Source organism: Salvelinus namaycush, chromosome 2, assembly GCF_016432855.1.
Source record: "Salvelinus namaycush isolate Seneca chromosome 2, SaNama_1.0, whole genome shotgun sequence".
NCBI lineage: Eukaryota > Metazoa > Chordata > Actinopteri > Salmoniformes > Salmonidae > Salvelinus > Salvelinus namaycush.
The window spans coordinates 54507270-54528648 of record NC_052308.1 but is presented as its reverse complement, the minus strand read 5'-3'; the positions used below and the strand labels follow the sequence as shown (position 1 = coordinate 54528648).

Here is a 21379-nt window from a genome sequence, read left to right as displayed (position 1 = left end):
GAACTGGTCCGTTTGGTACAATTTTGTGAAACTCATGAGAGACAATACAGCCACATTACCATAACACTGTTTATACAAGAGTCTCAGTTGTGAGGCTTGCATCTAATTGTTGTATAAAATGAATGAGTAAGGATGAAACTATTTGTGGAATTATGTAATGTGATTTTAAACTGTTTAATGAAGGAAACTCCCTTTGGAGTTTAACTAAATCATAGGCCTGCCTCATGAGCACAGACATTGATCTGGCATCGTGGGACAGCCCCTTTCTGCTCTTCCGAATATAACCCCCACCGTGGGAATTTATCTTCAGACCATGCTTCTCTCAATTACAAGAGGGCTTAGGTTTGAGTAGACTCCAGCTTACCTCGATAACCACGAGAGGGCTAAGGTTTCAGACGATTGCTGAATTCTAACCATACCACGTGGTTAAACTCTGAGACTATTGAACCGACAGAATAAGAACAAATCTTTGATACTAATTACTAGTCTGCAGCTAGGAATTCGGTATCATTGAACGCGAAGACCGACAACCGCCGTCATTGCTGAATGTTACTCTGAACTATCCATTCTAACCACGGCAGAGAGAGAGAGGGCGGACAAACTCTCCAACAGAAACAAACTTTCCAACAGAGATCACGATGACACACTGAGCGTAAATATATATATTGATTGCAATTATTCCCGAATGAGTGAGCGTTCATGTGCAAAGGATTAGCATTTCAATTGTTATAATTATCACTTTGTAGTGTCTTTTATCTCAGTCGACCCCCACTTCCCTTTTGTCCACCAAGCCGCGATACCGGTTTATCCCACTAGGGAAACTCCGCTATCATTTCCTTGTAACCATATCTACTTGTTTGTTTGTTTGCATTTCTGTGATTGATTATTTAGTTAATAAATAAATTATTTAAGACAATTGATGTACAGATGACTCATAGTGAAGACTGGGTTCGTGCAGATAACCAACAATTTAGAACGTTTGGAATGAGACTAACGTGAGGTAAAGAATAATTCATTAATTAGAAGACTAATTGATCAGATATTAAATTATCTGAAAGTTTTATTAGGAAAATTATAACTTTGTAATCTGAATATTTTCCTTGGTGCCCCAACTTCCTAGTTAATTACAGTTACATGATTAAGTTAGTTTAATCACGTAATAATAATTACAGAGAATTTATTTGATAAAAATAAGTCTAATGATGCCAAAGACACAACAACTGTGATTATTATTATTTGAGCCTGCTGGTCATCAATGAACATTTGAACATGTTCTGTTATAATCTCCACCCGGCACAGCCAGAAGAAGACTGGCCACCCCTCATAGCCCGGTTCCTCTCTAGGTTTCTTCCTAGGTTCTGGCCTTTCTAGGGAGTTTTTCCTAGTCACCGTGCTTCTACACCTGCATTGCTTTCTGTTTGGGGTTTTAGGCTGGGTTACTGTAGAGCACTTTGTGACATCAGCTGATGTAAGAAGGGCTTTATAAATACATTTGATGCTGCGAGCAGCCCATTCCATCTCATCCCAAAGATGCTATATTGGGGTTTGTCAACATCAATGTTCAGATACGCTGTGGGGTTCAATCATTGTTCATTTGGTATCAAGGGACCTAACGTGTGCCAGGAAAACATTCCACACACCAGTACGCCGCCAGCCTGTACCGTTGACACCAGGCATAACGGGTCCATGGACTCCTGCTGCATACGCAAAATCCTGAATCTGCAATTAGCATGACGCAACAGGAACCGGGATTCGTTGGACCAGGCAATGTTTTTCCACTCCTCAATTGTCCAGTGTTGGTGATCCATCTCTTGTCTCAACGATAAGTTGAGAGATACTTCTTCTTGCACTGGAGCCACTTCTTCTTGTTTTAAGCTGATAGGAGTGGATCCCGGTGTGGTCATCTGGTGCAAAATCCCATCCTTGACAAGGATCGATAAGTTGTGTGTTCTGAGATACCGTTCTGCACACCACTGTTGTACTGTGCCGTATATCCTAGCAACAGGACATTGAAAACTGCAATCTTATGTTTCACTGAGTTGTGGCTAAACAACGACATGAATAACATATATATGGCGGGTTTTAAGTTTTTTTGGCAGGATTGAACAGCAGCCTCTCGTAAGACAAGGGGTGACGGTCTATGTATATTTGTAAACAGCTGGTGCACGAAATCTAAGGAAGACTCAAGGTTTTGCTCACCTGAGGTAGAGTATCTCATGATAAGCTGTAGACCACACTATTTATCAAGAGAGTTTTCATCTGTATCTTTCGTAGCTGTCTACATACAACCACAAACCGAGGCTGGCACTAAGAACGCACTCAATGAGGTTTATATGGCCATAAGCAAACAGGAAAACGCTCATCCAGAGGTGGCGCTCCTAGTGGCCGGGGACTTTAATGCAGGGAAACTGGAGCACCTTGGTGTTCACATCACCAACAAACTATCATGGTCTAAACACACACAGACAGTTGTGAAGAGGGCACGACAAAGCCTATTACCCCTCAGGAGACTGAAAAGATTTGTCATGGGTCCTCAGATCCTCAAAAGGATCTACAGCTGCACCATCGAGAGCATCCTGACTGGTTACATCACTGCCTGGTATGGCAACAGCTCGGCCTCTGACAGCAAGGCACTACAGAGGGTAGTGCGTACGGCCCAGTACATCACTGGGGCCAAGCTTCCCGCCATCCAGGACCTCTATACCAGGCGGTGTCAGAGGAAGGCCCTAAAAATTGTCAAAGACACCAGCACCCCTAGTCATAGACTGTTCTCTCTGCTGCCGCACGGCAAGCAGTACCGGAGCACCAAGTCTAGGTCCAAAAAGGCTTCTTAACAGCTTCTACTCCCAAGCCCTAAGACTCCTGAACAGCTAATCAAAGAGCTACCCAGACCCCTCTTTTACACTGCAGCTAGTCTCTATTTATTATCTATGCATGGTCACTTTAATAACTCTACCTACATGTACATATTACCTCAATTACCTCGACTAACCCGTGAACCCACACATTGACTCTGTACCGGTACCCCCTGTATATACTGTAGCCTCGCTATTGTTATTTTACTGCTGCTGTTTACTTATTTATTACTTCATATTTTCATTTTTTACTTATGTATTTTTTACTTAACATGTTTTTCTTCTTAACTTCTAAAGCATTGTTGGTTATTAAGGGCTTGTAAGTAAGCATTCACTGTAAGGTGGCAGCTGTTGTATTCTGAAGCATGTGACTCATTTAATTGTATTTATTTATCTGTTTCTGGCACGCCTGTTAGCTTGCACGATTCTTGCCGTTCTCCTTCGACCTCTCTCATCAACAAGCTGTTTTTGCCCACCTGACTGCTGCTGACTACATGTTTTTTGTTTGTCACGACATTCTCGGTAAACCCTAGACACTGTTGTGCTGAAAAGCCCAGGAGGATTCCGCTTCTGAGATACTGGATCCGGCACGCCTGGTATTGACGATCATACCACGCTCAAAGTCGCTTAGGTCACTTGTTTTGCCCATTTTAACATTCAATGGAACAGTAACTGAATGCTCATAATATAATAGCTGAAATCAATATTTATTAATGGGGACTCTTGCTCAGACTTACTCAGATTTTTACTCAGAATGTTATCGCAAAATAATTTGTTTGTGTGTGAACACGTATTACTCTGGCTCTCCTTCTCCTTGGTTGATATACTCACCAGGGAGGCATCATAAAGCAGAGGTAGTTTATTGCCCTATGAAACAGCAGGCGCACTGAGGCACTGCACTGTGGGTAATGGAGAGACTACGTCTGTAGGATAACTCATCGTTGAGACGAGAGATGAATGCCAGTTAAGGACGCTGTACCAAACAGCAGCACACAAAAATAAAAGCAAAAGACGCAAGCCAATGTGTATATCTGCTTCAAAACCCATGCAATCTACGAAAAGTCTGCAAAGTACCATGGCAACAATGGCCTGAGTCGCTATATCGATCTATACATTTTTTCACCTCGGGGACAAAGTTTTTTAGACAGTTTCGAACGCCACACGGCAATCAACGGTCTTCCATTATCCATTCATATCTATTCAGCTATCTTGTTAGCTTTTTCAGTTTCACATCAGATACAAATCAAGAAGGAATGATGCTGAGGCATGTGTGAATGAGAGGCTACTATGGGGGGAGGAAATGATAGGTCTATATAATATAAAAATGATAAAATATGCCATTTAGGAGACACATTTATCCAGAGTGACTCACATTTCATGAGTGCATACATTTTTAGGTTGTGTATGTGATCCCTGCAGGAATTGAACTGCCTGGGCACGTGATCAGTGGAGTTGGGGTTGGCTGCCTGGCTGCATTAGGGGCAGGTGACACAGCTGCTATATGGCTGCCAGCTCGGGGCATGAGACCTAATCCACTCCACTCAGGCCATTAGCGAACTGGTAAATGCAGGCCAGGTCTGTAATTGAGTTTAACGAGTATTAAGTGGCTTCGCTTGCACATCCATCGCTCCCTGGGAATCAGGGACACATGGGGTACCGCTTGTAACATGTTAAATGTTCTGAAACAGATGCATTATTTGTGGCATGGAATTAATCAATTGCACAACATATAACATGTACAAACAACACCTTATATGGACAGAGGGTATGTGGGGTTGACTGGACTGTTGGATGGTCTACTGGATACAAGCTCCAAAATCGTACAGGAGAGACTTGGATGTAACAGTGGTCCGACCAGGATTTGCACACAATTACAGTACAGTGCATCTAGGGAAAGATGTAAAGGGAGGGAATGTATTGACGACCGACGTCTTTTGAGAACTGTCACAAAGTGATGCGAGACAAAGGAAGACTGTGTTCATTTGGACACAGAATGTTTTTGTTTTTATGTACAGTTTCCAGCATTGTCATTTCATGCCTCTGCTATCAGGCCCTCTGAGCTGTCAGATATTGTGTAGAAATGGTGCTGCATATCAAGAGACAGCGGAGAAGCTGTCATGTGACGAATGCTACGTACACAGTTAGCTTAGAATAGACAGCAGGAGAAATTGCAATGCACAATCAACTGTATTATGCGTCAGTTATGTAATTTGTCCATGAGATGGTAGAGATAAAGACCACAAAGACAAGGCAAATTCTAATTTGAAGACCTCTGATATACAGTGCATTCGGAAAGTATTCAGACCCCTTCCCTTTTTCCACATTTTCTTAGGTTATAGCCTTAATCTAAAATGACTCAATCTACATCACAAAGCGAAGACAGGTTTTAGAAATTTTTGCAAATATATTAAAAATAAAAAACAGAAATACCTTATTTACACAAGTATTCAGACCCTTTGCTATGAGATTTGAAATTGAGCTCAGGTGCATCCTGTTTCCATTGATCATTCCTGAGATGTTTCAACAACTTGATTTGAGTCCACCTGTGGCAAACTCAATTGATTAGATATGATTTAGAAAGGCACACACCTGTCTATATAAGGTCCCAGAGTTGACAGTGAATGTCAGTGCAAAAACCAAGCCATGAGGTCGAAGGAATTGTCTGTAGAGTTCCGAGACAGGATTGTGTCGAGGCACCGATCTGGGGAAGGGTACCAAAAGAATTCTGCAGCACACAGTGGCCTCCATCCATTTCTGCAGTGAAGTGTGGTGGTTAATTTCTTTAATTTCAAATGAGGAGAGACAAACTTATCACACAAGTAAATGATGTGAGTGCTCTGCAATAACGATGGCTGGTCGACGAACCACCCTTAGATGATTTGTTGAGGCCCGAAACAAAGGATACAACAATCTTTTATAGCAAAGATACACCCCCTTACATACACATGACAAACACATGACAAACAAACAAACATACACATGACAAACAAAATGTGTGTGGAATGGGTCACAAGGTTAGGATTTGTATGAAATAAATGAATTATACACAGCAGACAGTATCTGTTGTAAAGACTGTTCTTATTGTGTGGAAACCAAGGTCTGGGCCCCAAAACAAGGTTCCCCTCATCATTATCCATACCCGAGCCATCTCCACCATGGTACACAAACACCAACTCTTGTTACGGAATGCGGTTTTTAGGTTTTATCACCAAAGGCATCGTAAATCCAATCTCAGCATTAAGCCCCCAGAGGCCCAACTCAAAAGACTACGCACAGATGAGTGTTCTGAGAACCCTATTCTATTCCATAAAACAACCATTTGATGCAATAACAGTATAACATAATCTTGTAATTTCGCTCTCACAAAGGTCCCCAAGAACACAGTGGCCTCCATCCGTCTTAAATGGAATAAGTTTGGAACCACCAAGACTCTTCCTAGAGCTGGACACTTGGCCAAACTGAGCAATCGGCAGAGAAGGGCCTTGGTTAGGGAGGTGAACAAGAACCCGATGGTCACTCTGACAGAGCTACAGAGTCCCTCTGCAGCACTCCAACAATCAGGCCTTTATGGTAGAGTAGCCAGACGGAAACCACTCCTCAGTAAAGGCACATGACAGCCCGCTTGGAGATTGCCAAAAGGCACCTGAAGGACTCTCAGACCATGAGAAACAAGATTCTCTGGACTGATGAAACCAAGATTGAACTCTTTGGCCTGAATACCAACCGTCACGTCTGGAGGAAACCTGGCACCATGGTGTGGGGATGTTTTTCAGCGGCAGGGACCGGGAGATTAGTCAGGATCGAGGGAAAGATGAATGGAACAAAGTACAACGAGATCCTTGATGACAACCTGCTGGGGCGAAGGTTCACCTTCCAACAGGACAACGGTCCTAAGCACACAGCCAAGACAACGCATGATTGGCTTCGGGACAAGTCTCTGGGTGTCCTTGAGTGGTCCAGCCAGGGCCCGGACTTGAACCCGATCAAACATCTCTGGAGAGACCTGAAAATAGCTGTGCAGCAACGCTCCCCATCCAACCTGTCAGAGCTTGAGAAGATCTGCAGAGAAGGGAGAAACTCCCCAAATACAGGTGTGCCAAGCTTGTAGCATCATACCAAAGAAGACTCAAGGCTGTAATTGCAGCCAAAGGTGCTTCAGCAAAGTACTGAGTAAAGGGTCTGAAGACTTATGTAAATGTGATATTTCCATGTTTTATTTTAAATACATTTGCAAAAAAAAAAAAGTAAACTGTTTTTGCTTAGACATTATGGGGTATTATGTGGCGATTGATGAGGGAAAAAAACTATTTAATACATTTTAGAATAAGGCTGTAATGTAACATTTGGAAAAAGTCGAGGGGTCTGAATACTTTCCGAATGCACTGTAGGCTAGCAATTGTTAAATTTACAGCACTGTTGTAAAATATGTACTCTATCCCAATCTCTATCCCTATAAGCACTCCTGATCCCCAGCTAAAACCTCGCACTTGCTGTCTTCGCTCCGAACATATTCCCAGCCTCTAGTACACTCCCCACCATCTCCATCCTCCGTGATTCTATGTCAATAGAAACACAACTACTTATGTACATGCTTAGATTCTTACAACAAAATACCACATTCCACCTATATAAAACTTTCATTGTGTCTGTTGTATCTCTATAAATCTATGTATCTCTATCCTGAAGGTGAGACACAACAAGGGAGAGTTGCCACCTCTGCCACTTTACACGTCCCCACAGGCCCCGACGACAGGGAAAAGCAAACTGGGTCGGCTGCGAAGCTCACGAGAGAGAGCCAACCACTCAATTTAGCACATTGCTGACAGAGAGATAGAAAATAAAATGTTTATCTTCGTGAGGCGCTAACTCGCCCCAATACATCAGGCCATTCACGACAGGTCCTGATTTAGCCCGGTGGCACTCTTCAGAGGTACCATACTGCCATCAGAGGCTGTAGGAGTAATGTGTGCGTTTGTGTGGTCAAAGAGTTGGAAATAGTTGAGCTGAGCACAGCATCATCACAGATCTGAGATTGGCAACTACATGGGATAATGTCTTTGCAGTTTCTATTAAGAGTGGAATAAGCTATGAAAAGAATTGGAAGGTATGTTGTCCTATTCATCTAAATGGAAAAAACTGTTTGGGCTTCAAGCATTAGATCAAAATCTCATTCTCCACCTCTGAATACAGACGGTAGCTTTGGTCACTGATCGTCGAAGGTAGAAAAACAAGTTCTATTCCCACAAACTACTTCTGTTTTCAACAAATATCATCAGACACCCAAAAGACTGACGAGGAGTGGGAACATGTTCAACAAAATAGAGATCAAAGACTTACACAAATCATTCAATTGCTGAAGTATTTTGCATGCAGACAATGCTTGGCGAAAAGTAAGAGGGCACACTACAGAAAGAAAGCCACCTCAAACAGATTCTTCAGCACTGATTAATGCAATGTCATTATGCGTCTGCTTTTTTTTCTGCGCAAGTCTTTCATATCTTCCCTTTCTCTTTTTTGTCAGCAAAGGCAATTAATTTCAGAAAAGCCTTGATGACTCGATAGTACAAAGTTGCTTTGTGAAAAACTGTGAGTGAGAAGCCTGTGTGTGTGTGTGCGTATGTGTGTGATCAAAAGGCAGAATCCTAATCCTGAACACATCCTCAACCTGGCGCCCGGTGGCGCTCATCTTAGGGGGCCCTGTTTATGTACTCATACAGTATATTAATGTGTGTGTGTGTGTGTGTGTCTGCATCTGCGTCTGTATGTGTATGTGTGATTCAGTGCTTGAACCTTGCCGTTACACTTTGCTTGAACTCGCAGTCATGCCACTGCTGTTCTACCATTAGCGTAGCTTAGAAGTCAACCCAGGTCACAGGAACTGATGGTTGCTTATAATTGATGTATCAGTCATGGTGCATGTATCTGTTTGACATGTCAGCTATCTGGTCTGCATGATGTGAAAAGTCAGACGTTCAGCATTGCGCATGGTTCATCTGTTAAGTCAAGTCAATGAGAGCTAAGAAAACATGTCAAATGCAATTGCAGTGATGGCATTTTAACTTGTATGAATGATAACATAGGTGTTAGCTCCCATTGATCCAGTGACTGGGGTATATGATCATACTACCTCTCTGACTGGGAGGCAGACCGTAGCGCACTGTAGCAAAATGTTACAATATAAATCCAAAGGAATACGAAAACCAGCATTTCTAATTGGATGAGTTAAGACAGCTAGCACCTCTCTGTTTTACTCATTTTCTGAGCGATCTTTCCCATTTCAAAAATAATAAACACGACCCTGGTACTAGTATGGATTACAGACGTGCTGTGACCTTTCTGTGTGGCTACTGTACTTTTATTATTTCTAGTGAGCGGGGATCAGAGCTAGCCTAGCAGGATGGGGGCTAATACTGCTGGGGATCAATATCACAACCTGCGTTTGATTAGTCAATTGGCAAAGGACTGACAAGGGCACGATCAGTGTCAGGTCCGTAAGCCTCCCTTCAGTAGTCTTTATCATCGGTCAATATTAGAGGGCCGTGGACTTACAGCCCAAGCAGGATTTTTATCTATTTAAATCATACTTCATTAACATATTTTAATATATTGAAGTTTACTGCGAAAGTATATTGTGTAAGTATTCACCCCCTTGGCATTTTTCTTATTTTGTTGCCTTACAACCTGGAATTAAAATAGATTTTTTGGGGGGGGGGGTTGTATAATTTCATTTACACAACATGCCTACGACTTTGAAGATGCAAAATATTTTTTATTGTGAAACAAACAAGAAATAAGACAAAAAACTGAAAACTATAGCGTACATAACTATTCACCCGCCCAAAGTCAATACTTTGTAGAGCCACCTTTTGCAGCAATTATAGCTGCAAGTCTCTTGGGGTATGTCTCCATAAGCTTGGCACATCTAGCCACGTGCTTCTACACCTGCATTGCTTGCTGTTTGGGGTTTTAGGCTGGGTTTCTGTACAGCACTTTGAGATATCAGCTGATGTACGAAGGGCTATATAAATACATTTGATTTGATTTGATTTGATTTAGCCACTGGGATTTTTGCCCATTCTTTAAGGCAAAACTGCTCCAGCTCCTTCATGTTGGATGGGTTCCGCCGGTGTACAGCAATCTTTAAGTCATACCACAGATTCTCAATTGGATTCTGGTCTGGGCTTTGACTAGGCCATTCCAAGACATTTAAATGTTTCCCCTTAATAAACCACTTGAGTGTTGCTTTAGCAGTATGCTTCGGGTCATTGTCCTGCTGGAAAGTGAACCTCCGTCCCAGTCTCAAATCTCTGGGAGACAAACAGATTTCTCTCAAGAATTTCCCTGTATTTAGCAACATCCTTCAATTCTGACCAGTTTCCCAGTTCCTGCCGATGAAAAACATCCTCACAGCATGATGCTACCACCACCATGTTTGACTGTGGGGATGGTGTTCTCGGGGGGATGAGAGGTGTTGGGTTTGTGACATACATAGTGTTTTCCTCGATGGCCAAAAAGCTACATTTTAGTCTCATCTGACCAGCGTACCTTCTTCCATATGTTTGGGGAGTCTCCCACATGCCTTTTGGCGAACACCAAATGTTTTTTCAGCTGTGCATGAAAATAGCTGTGCAGCAATGCTCCCCATACAACCAGACAGAGCTTGAGAGGATCTGCAGAGAAGAATGGGAGAAACTCCCCAAATACAGGTGTGCCAAGCTTGTAGCGTCACACTCAAGAAGACTCGAGGCTGTAATTGCTGCCAAAGGTGTTTCAACAAAGTACTGAGAAAAGGGTCTGAATACTTATGTAAATGTGATATTTTAGTTGTATAAATTTGCAAACATTTCTAAAAAACTGTTTTTGCTTTGTCATGACGGGGTATTGTGTGTAGATTGATGAGGGGATCATTTTTGTAATCCATTGTAGAACAACAAAATGGGGAAAAAGTAAAGTCTGAATACTTTCCGAATGCTCTGTATACTGTTCTATCCTACGTATTCTACAGATATAATAAATATTCTATCCACATAATGGCTATACATTCTATCACACACAAGCACACATATATGCATTAATATTTATTTATTTATACTCCGGACTCCGCCATTGCTTGGCCTAATATTTAATTACATTATTTTACTGGACTGTTGGAGCTAGGAACACAAGCACTTTGCTACACCTGCAATAACATCTGCTAAATATGTGTATGCGACAATACAATTTGATTAGATTTGATTATTAGATTTTACAAATCACCAATGGCATCATGGTAACATCCCTGAGCAGTTTCATTCCTGTCCTGTAGCTCAGTTCAGAAGGACCACTGTATCTTTGATGTGTCTGGGTGGTTTAACACATAATCCACGGCATAATTATTAACTTGACCATGCTTAAAGAGACATTCAATGTCTGTTTTGATATGGCTACCTATCTACCAATCACTGCTTTTTATGAGGCTTTCGAAAGGCTCCCTGGTCTTTATACTGTAGTTGAATCTGTGCTTGAAATTGTATATATGGGGGACAGTGGAAGGGTTAGTCATTAAAATAAATCATTTTAACCCCTACTATTTCAACAGTCCATGTAACATATTATGTGATTTGTTAAACCAAATTGTATTCCTGAACTAATTTAGGCTTGCCTTAACAAAGGGGCTGAATACTTATGCAATTAATATAATTTAATATATATATATATATACACTGCTCAAAAAAATAAAGGGAACACTTAAACAACACAATGTAACTCCAAGTCAATCACACTTCTGTGAAATCAAACTGTCCACTTAGGAAGCAACACTGATTGACAATAAATTTCACATGCTGTTGTGCAAATGGAATAGACAAAAGGTGGAAATTATAGGCAATTAGCAAGACACCACCAAAAAAGGAGTGATTCTGCAGGTGGTGATCACAGACCACTTCTCAGTTCCTATGCTTCCTGGCTGATGTTTTGGTCACTTTTGAATGCTGGCGGTGCTCTCACTCTAGTGGTAGCATGAGACGGAGTCTACAACCCACACACGTGGCTCAGGTAGTGCAGTTCATCCAGGATGGCACATCAATGCGAGCTGTGGCAAAAAGGTTTGCTGTGTCTGTCAGCGTAGTGTCCAGAGCATGGAGGCGCTACCAGGAGACAGGCCAGTACATCAGGAGACGTGGAGGAGGCCGTAGGAAGGCAACAACCCAGCAGCAGGACCGCTACCTCCGCCTTTGTGCAAGGAGGTGCACTGCCAGCGCCCTGCAAAATGACCTCCAGCAGGCCACAAATGTGCATGTGTCAGCATATGGTCTCACAAGGGGTCTGAGGATCTCATCTCGGTACCTATTGGCAGTCAGGCTACCTCTGGCGAGCACATGGAGGGCTGTGCGGCCCCACACAGAGTATTTTGAGTTCACAACAAATAAATCAATTTGAATCCCACTTTAACACAACATTTGAAGAAATACAAAGGGTATGAATACTTTTGCAAGGCACTGTATACTTATAGATCACTCAAAAGCATAGTTTCATTAAAAAAATCAACGCTTCAACTTATAAACAATAAATAATATACTAAATTACAATTAAAGCGTTTGAAATTGAAGTACAGTTTTAATGAGTGTGTTTAAGTTTAATGATAGTGAACATATAGTATACTTAGACTTTTAATAAGTGTATTGAAATATATTATAATAAGTGTATGATGGGATATTTATAGTATACTAAAAGACTGAAAAAAATATGCATTTAGAGTACACTTTTAATAAGTCTATTGAAGTGTGATGATAGCAAATGTATGGTATACTAAAATAATGAAAAAACAATTAATATAAAGTACACTTTTAATACATGTGTTGAAGTGAAATGATATTATATTTATAGTACACTAAGATATACTAAAAAAGTACATCTCGTATTTGAAGTATATTATTCAAATTGTTTGTATATTTAAGTATACTTTAGTGTATATTTTACAATTTTTTTTTTTTTATTAGCTTGGGAGTATCAGTGTCGGTGAGACTTGAGATCTTTTTGCATCTTTATCAATGTCAATAGCAGACCACTGTGGACTTCCATGAGTAGTGATTTGTTTTTGTGTGAAGTTTAGCATTGTTAGCGTTGTCAGTGATAGTAACAGTAAATCATTTTCGGTTGTCGTAACCATTGTTGAATCGTGTGAAGCCTGTTTGTTGGTTCATATTAGATTGCTACATTACAGGCCTTTATGAACAGTGTCACGTCTCTATGCATATTAGTGTGTTTACCATCACCAAAGGTTTCAGCCCCCCACCACCCTCTGCCCACCTCGCCACATCCTCTCCCGCCCCTCCCCGCCTCCTTTATTTTCCCATTTGAGGATATTGTCCCTAATCTAATTTGCCCATGGCCTAAAAGCGAGAGAAGAGTCCTTTGGATCCTCAGATCTCCCAGATGATACCATCAGAGTCTTTTAATCAAATCAATAGGGGTAATTATAGGCAATTACACCAAATGGGAACGCATTGTACTGGACTTAATTTTTAAAAAAAGATTCTGACAATCCTGTTATGGACGAGACGGCGAAAGGCTAATTTCATATTAATGATGCTGGCTCGGAAACAAAAGCTACTTGTAAATTGAAAGTCGGCCCAGATTCAGACACACAGAATAAAATGTAGAAGGAGCCTTTTGTCCGTCCCTCGCCCCTTCACTCACACAAACATGCATTTAGTGGACCACCAAGGCCATTTTTTATATTTTAACAAAGTTATACGATCTCATATAGAAATAAATCTAACAGCAGATCAATACTTAATTAGTGTGGACTGTCCATAGTCTACTTCGAAATGAATGACAGTCTACCTTTCTAAACAATGGTTCAAAAAGGACTCCACTCATCATAAGCCTTTATGGTGCCTTTTCTCTGCAGCTCCTTGACACCTTTTCAAGGCCTAGCTAATGTCACAGCACCATGGTCCAGAGGAAATTACATGCAAATCTGAAAATGTTCATCTGAAAATCAACTATCCCTCATCTGTCAGAAAGCATCTCTGGTAAGACCACAAGCTTTACGTGTTAGCCATTTTGGATAGTTCACAAGAAGGGTTGGTTGGTACACTACATGACCAAAAGTACGTGGACACCTGCTCGTCGAACATCTCATTCCAAAATCATGGGTATAAATATGGAGTTGGTCCCCCCTTTGCTGCAATAACAGCATCCACTCTTCTGGGAAGGCTTACCACTAGATGTCGGAACATTGATGCGGGGACTTGCTTCCATTCATGCTGAAACAGGAAAGTGCCTTCCCCAAACTTTTGCCTCAAAGTTTGAAGCACAGAAACGTTAAGATGTCCCTTTAATGGAATTAAGGGGCCTAGCCCGAACCATAAAAAAAAAAAAACAGACCATTATTCCGGTTCCACCAAACTTTACAGTTGGCACTATGCGTTTGGGCAGATCGCGTTCTCCTGGCATCCACTGAACACAGATTTGTCTGTCGGGCTGCCAGATGGTGAAGCGTGAGTCATCACTCCCTAGACATTTCCACTTCACAATAACAGCACTAACAGTTGACCGGGGCAGCTCTAGCAGGATAGACATTTGACGAACTGACATGTTGGAAAATTGGCATCCTATGACAGTGCCACGTTGAGCGTCACTAAGCTCTTCAGTAAGGCCATTCTACTGCCAATGTTTGTCTATGGAGATTGCATGGCTATGTGCTCGATTTTATACACTTGTCAGCAACGGGTGTGGCTGAAATAGCTGAATCCACTAATTTGAAGGGGTTTCCACATACTTTTGTATATATAGTGTATTTTAACGACTGCCAGATTAATAATAATAATTATTGATTGTATTTATTTAGCGTTTTTCCACCTAGGTGCTCAAACAGCTTTAAGTAAGGGGGGAAACTCACCTCTACCACCATCAATGTATGGCACCCACTTGGGTGATGCACAGCAACCATTTGTGTGCCTGAAGACTCACCACACATCAGCTAGCATGGTGGAGAGGTGAGGAGTGATATATGCAAATTAGAGATCAGGGGGCTGATTAGGTGGACATGATGGAAATGGGGCCAGGTTGAGAATTTGGCAGGAACACTGGGGTTACTCTTGTGATACGTGCCATGGGATTTTTAGTGACCACAGAGTCAGGCAATTCATGTAATTTCCCATATGAAAGGCAACACCCTCGGCAGGGCAATGTCCCCTTTACTGCCCTGGAATCTTCTTAGACCAAGAGTGCCCCCTTCTGGCCACTTCCAGCAGCATCTGGTCTCCCATCCAAGGACCGACCAGGACCGATCCTGCTTAAAGTTAAGCTTCTTAATTTGTGAAAAAAATTATAATTGAGAGCTGGGAACTATGAGTAAGACAAAGTGTGAAATATGAGAAAAATATGTTGTGATGTGCAAGTTGAGGATATAATTCGGAGCGTATTTCCCGTGTGCTGAGGAAGTGAGAAAATAACCCTGTTAGCAGCTGCCATGATGACCTGTGTTGGCTGTGTCGATGAGACTCACCTCGTAGAGCGTGATGACGCCATTGGTCTCGTTAGGTGCCTTCCACTGCATGAAGATCTTCTCCTCGTACGGTCCGGTCTGGATGGATTCCAAAGGAACAGAGCCAGGAACTGGAGGAAAGGAAAGACACACACAGGTGTGAGGGAATGTTCAAGCAAAGTATGAGAGCAAGTTGAAGCACTAAAAAACACACACTCATTCACACACATATGTGCATGACATACCCACACGCACATACACTGTGATCAGAACAATTTAACCATTCAACGACGTAGCGTAGTATCCGAGACGTTACAGCGCATTAACGACGGCGCACTCCAATCATCCAAAGAGTGTCACACACACCAAGCAAAATAATTATTTACAGCGCTACTCCAATTTTTCCAGCACTTGACAGACAGGCAGCCAAAGGCAAGAAAGCAGATGGAAGAAGGCCCAATCTAGCAGCATTCACTCCTTCAGAAAACAATTTACTGAGCATGCGAACGTGTCAGTCATTTTCACCACACTCCTCACACTTCATTGAGCGCGGTTTACGTTTTGCACACGTGTTGACACAGATACACACTGTGTACGTGCTAGACACAAACAGTATAGAGTGAGGTCTTTGAAAGTGGTAACTCATCTAAATGTTAAAGGAGGAAGAGCGCGTCGGTGGCTTAACCCTAGGACTGGTTGAGCAAGCGGTTGAAGTCGAGGGAAACCTCCTCAGGGCTCAATCCTCACTCCCTTTGATTTGATATTCATTTATGGCAGTCTAATGAGTTTTATACCTTCCAGCCAGGAGGAAATTCATGGTAATAGCTCTGTTAAAAGGCCATTTAGTCCAACTTCAAACACACGTGAGTGTTTACATTAAACACTCCCACTCCACAATAATCGGCAGGGCAGATAAGAAAAATGTGCTGGTCTGGAACGGTATCGGCTTTAGCTACCTCAACAGGGCAGATGGAGGGATAGAGGGATGGTGAGCTAGAGGGATGGGAACTGGACTATTTGACACATTGCTAAGCTTTAATGAGGCTGTGTTATTCTAATGAAACTAAATACAGTGAGCTCCAAAAGTATTGGGACAGTGTCACATTTTTTGTTGTTTTGGCTCTGTACTCCAGCACTTTGGATGATACTATGAGGTTAAAGTGCAGACTGTCATTTTTAATTTGAGGTTATTTTAATCTATATCGAACCATTTAAAAATGACAGCACTTTTTGTACATTTTAGGGGACCAAAAGTATTATGACAAATTCACTTACATTGAGTGTACAAACATTAGGAACACCTTTCTAATATTGAGTTGCACCCCCTTTTGCCATCAGAACAGCCTCAATTCATCGGGGCATGGATTCAAGGTGCCAAAAGCGTTCCACAGGAATTCTGGCCCATGTTGACTCCAATGCTTCCCACAGTTGTGAAAAGTTGTCTGGATGTCCTTTCGGTGGTGGACCCTTCTTGATACATACAGAAAACTGTTGAGCGTGAAAAACCGTTGCAGTTCTTGGCAGACTCAAATCGGTGCACCTGGCATCTACTACCATACCCCGTTCAAAGGCACTTAAATATTTTGTCTTGCCCATTCACCCTCTGAATGGCACACACACACATTCCATGTCTCAAGGCTTAAAAATCCTTCTTTAACCTGTCTCCTCCCCTTTAACTACACAGATTGAAGTGGTTTAACAAGTGACATCAGTAAGGGATTATAGCTTTCACCTGAATTCACCTGGTCAGTCTATGTCATGGAAAGATGTGTATGTGTATTAAAGTAGTCAAAAGGTTATTATTTGGTCCCATATCCCTAGCATGCAATGATTACACCAAGCTTGTAACTCTACAAACTTGTTAGATGCATTTGCTGTTTGCTTTGGTTGTGTTTCAGATTTTTTTGTTCCCAATAGAGATGATTGGTAAATAATGTATTGTGTCATTTTAAATATCATACCCCCAAGACATGCTTATCTCTCACATCACAAAAACAGGGGTTATAATGTTTTTTTGTTTTTTGGGGGGGTGGGTGATATTCATGGGGTACAAAGCCAAAACAAACTGTCACTGTCCCAATACTTTTGGAGCTCAGTGTAGTTTGTGTCCCATTTGTAAGAATTGGTTCAAGATGTAATTCAAAGATACTAGTCTTGTCATTCTCCGATGAAATAATGAAGTGACAGTGTCCACTTCATGATTTAAATGTGGAATATGATAATAGACCAAGATGAAAGCACACACAATCCATACTCGTTATATGAGGGTTTTCATAAACAGGTGCTGTGTGCCGCCATGCCTTGTTATGTGCCGCCATATGCAGAGTTAAAACATTGAAAAAAAATTGGATTGGTGATTTAAAACAGGCCTTGATAAGCCTGCCTTGCCTGGTGAGAGCATATCAAATTACCTTAAAAATTAAACACAATTACATCTGCCTTTCCATTCTGCATCTTATAAGTCCATCTGTGTGTGTGTGTGTGCTGGAGGCAGGAAAAAAGGCTTCATCAAAACGATAAATGCCACTGTAACACATGCATCAAAACTTGATTAACTTCCTGTCTATAGAGTGTCTGAGTGGCATGTTTCATTAAGCTGGTAGCGAGAATAACATTTCTCTTGTGCCCGCCCCACCCCCGTGACGTGAACGCATCGGCTGTTTGACGCCTTAGAAAAAAATGTGTCTCCATTGACAGTCCATGTTAATTCCTGACATTATCTTTAATGGTGCTAGGAAGACGTGATTTGGTGAGTGGTATCAATAGGCTTAATTTTGACCTGAATCACTCGCGATAACTACAGTAACTGTCCAGGGATCATGCCAACCAAAGTCTGAAGAGCTGCTGGTGTAGCAGCTAGCCTAGCTGCGAGATAGCTATCAAGCTAGCGAGGTTTCCTTGAAAGCTTGAACACAGCCTGCAACGCAGTTAGCCCTTGTGGCTGGGAAGGCGGATCGTTCCTGGCTTGTGGCTGTTTAAATACCTGCTGTTTGTTGCGGTTTCCATCTGCCCTGTCTGGAAATACGTGGAGTACCAGCGTTAGACTCAGTTGCTACCATGTCATCCAAGGCTAAAGCCAGTGGGAGTAAGGGAGAGGACAGTGTTTATCACAGGTGAATGATCTTTCAAATGAACAAAAAGGGTTTTAGAGGTAGTTGTTTCAACAACAGGAAAATAGCTTAAAGAGCTTTGGACTCAATTATACTGATGGACTCAACTAACATGAGAATGAACGATCTGACCAGACAGGTCCATGACCTTAACTTCTTATGGCTGGGGGCAGTATTGAGTAGCTTGGATGAATAAGGTGCCCAGAGTAAACTGCCTGCTACTCAGGCCCAGAAGCTAAGATATGCATATTATTAGTAGATTTGGATAGAAAACACTGAAGTTTCTAAAACTATTTGAATGATGTCTGAGTATAACATAACTCATATGGCAGGCAAAAACCTGAGAAAAAATCCAACCAGGAAGTGGGAAATCTGAGGTTTGTAGGTTTTCAAATCTTTGCCTATCCAATATACAGTGTCTATGGGGTCATAAAAATTCCACTAGATGTCAACAGTATTTAGAGCCTTGTTTCAGGCTTCTACTGTGAAGGGGGAGAGAATAAGAGCTGATTGACTAAGAGGTCTGGCAGAATGCCATGAGCTCAGTCAGGCGCACGCCCATGAGAGGTAGCTGCGTTCCTTTTAATTTCTAAAGAAAAAGGAATTGTCCGGTTGAAACATTGAAGATTTATGATAAAAACATCCTAAAGATTGATTCTATACATCGTTTGACATGTTTCTACGAACTGTAATGGAACTTTTTGACTTTTCGTCTGGAAGCAAAACATTACTGAACATAACGTGCCAATGTAAACTGAGATTTTTGGATATAAATATGAACTTTATCGAACAAAACATACATGTATTGTGTAACATGAAGTCCTATGAGTGTCATCTGATGAAGATCATCACAAAGGTTAGTGATTAATTTTCTCTATTTCTGCTTTTCTGCTTTTTATGGCTGAAATCCCGTTAACGGGATCAATATGACAACAGCCAGTGAAAGTGCAGGGCGCCAAATTCAAACAACAGAAATCTAATAATTCAAATTCCTCAAACATACAAGTATTACACACCATTTTAAAGATAAACTTGTTGTTAATCCCACCACAGTGTCCGATTTCAAAAAGGCTTTACGACGAAAGCATACCATGCGATTATGTTAGGTCAGCACCTAGTCACAGAAAAACACAGCCATTTTTCCAGCCAAAGAGAGAGTGTGCAAAGCTGTCATCAAGGCACAGGATGGCTACTTTGAAAAATCTCAAATATAAAATATATTTTGATTTGTTTAACACTTTTTTGGTTACTACATGATTCCATATGTGTTATTTCATAGTTTTCATGTCTTCACTATTATTCTATAGTGTACAAAATACTACAAATAAATAAAAACTCTTGAATGAGTAGGTGAGTCCAAACTTTTGACTGGTACTGTATATATACACACCTTAGTGCCTTAGACCGCGCTCCCGTTTTCCCTTGAAACAATATAACTGATCGAGATCTAATTACTTTAAAATAGAGATTACGTTAGTTTTCTTTTAACACATTGTTTATTTTTTCCATCAACAAACACACTTGTTCAATTGTGTTGAACGGGATAAGTATGCTACATTTTAGGAACTAACATATTACATACTTTTTGTATGCTTTTAATTTTCCATTTTATTGGGCATTAAAAACGGAATAAATTAATCCTTGATGGATCTTGTATGTTTCAGACCCTAAAGGGAAGAATCTCTAATTAAAGTTGGCATACAAACATACCCTTAACTGAAAAACAATGTTTTGCTAAAGCGGAGAAGCAATAATGTTACACAGCAAATGGGAGCTTGAGATTAAAAGGAGATGAGCATTTTTGGTGTTTTGTTCAAGGGCTTGTTTTTCACATTATGTTCAAGAAACGTATGTTGTAAACAAAATGACTCATTTTGTGCTTAAATTGGAAGTGTGTAATCAATATTTTCAGATCCATTTGTTGATGTATTTGACCTTGGTCGCCTATTGTTTACACTGTTTAACATTCAGCTACCGAATGTAAATTGAAATGCTATTTATTATTTATTTTTCTATGTCCATTGTAGAAAGTCTACCAAACAGAAATCAACCTATTTGAAAAGATTTGATATATATTTTTTTAAGATAGCGGATGTCAAGAAAAACAACAAAAAGCAGTATTGTGTTTTTCATGCTGTGCTCCATAAAAGCAGTCTCTCTAAAGTCAGATAAATCTTCAGTAAAAGGATTATTTAATCCTCACTGTTTTAAATCTCCTCAGGGACCTCACTGATTTTCTAATAATAGACGATTTAACCATCCAGGGTGCGCTCAAGACAAAACACATGCCAAATGAGAAATTGAGAACAATCCTCCCTCTCCTGTTTTTGAAGAATTAGAGCTTACAAAGAATTCCAACATGTCGAGAAATTTTCCTGGACAGTATCAGTGTTACGGTAAAAACATCTCTTTGGTGGAATAAACATTGTTATTTGGTTGGGTGGGGGTTTGGAGGCTGACCGGGGATGACAAATATCTTTGGGCCAAGTACATCTAATGCTTCATCGACCATATGACGCTAAGCCCTGGCATCATTGCTTTCCAATCTGATTATGAATGGCAAGATCAGTGGACAACAAGTGGACATGAACACGAACACACACCCACACCCCACCACCAACCCCCATGCAACAAAGGTCTAAAGGTCTAACCTGGTGAAGCAGCCTTACTGGCCAAACAAATAGGTGGATGCTAATGACCCTTACACTGTCCATGAACAAAGGGTTAACATGTCAGTCTATGAAATTAGGAGTAAATGTAATATTACAAAATGTGCTAGAAAGTACTGTGTTGCATGAATAATACTATATTGATCTTAGACTAGGATCAACAATACATGTATTGATCATTGTTGACAATAATAGACCAAAAAAACTATAAAAGTACATTGGCATTACAGTAAAATACACTGAGAAGTTGTACATGTGTGACCTAAAGAAAAT

The 21379-nt window shown here is 41.0% G+C and overlaps 1 protein-coding gene across 1 annotated transcript in view; it reads right to left on the bottom strand.

The window, feature by feature from the left end:
• Positions 1 to 21379, bottom strand: part of LOC120022190 (receptor-type tyrosine-protein phosphatase T-like) — a 356205-nt gene that overhangs the window by 162386 nt on the left and 172440 nt on the right. Inside the window, exon 10 of the mRNA XM_038966074.1 lies at positions 15349 to 15458. Coding sequence (XP_038822002.1) covers positions 15349 to 15458 — 110 coding nt within the window. The remainder of the gene's footprint in view (positions 1 to 15348; positions 15459 to 21379) is intronic.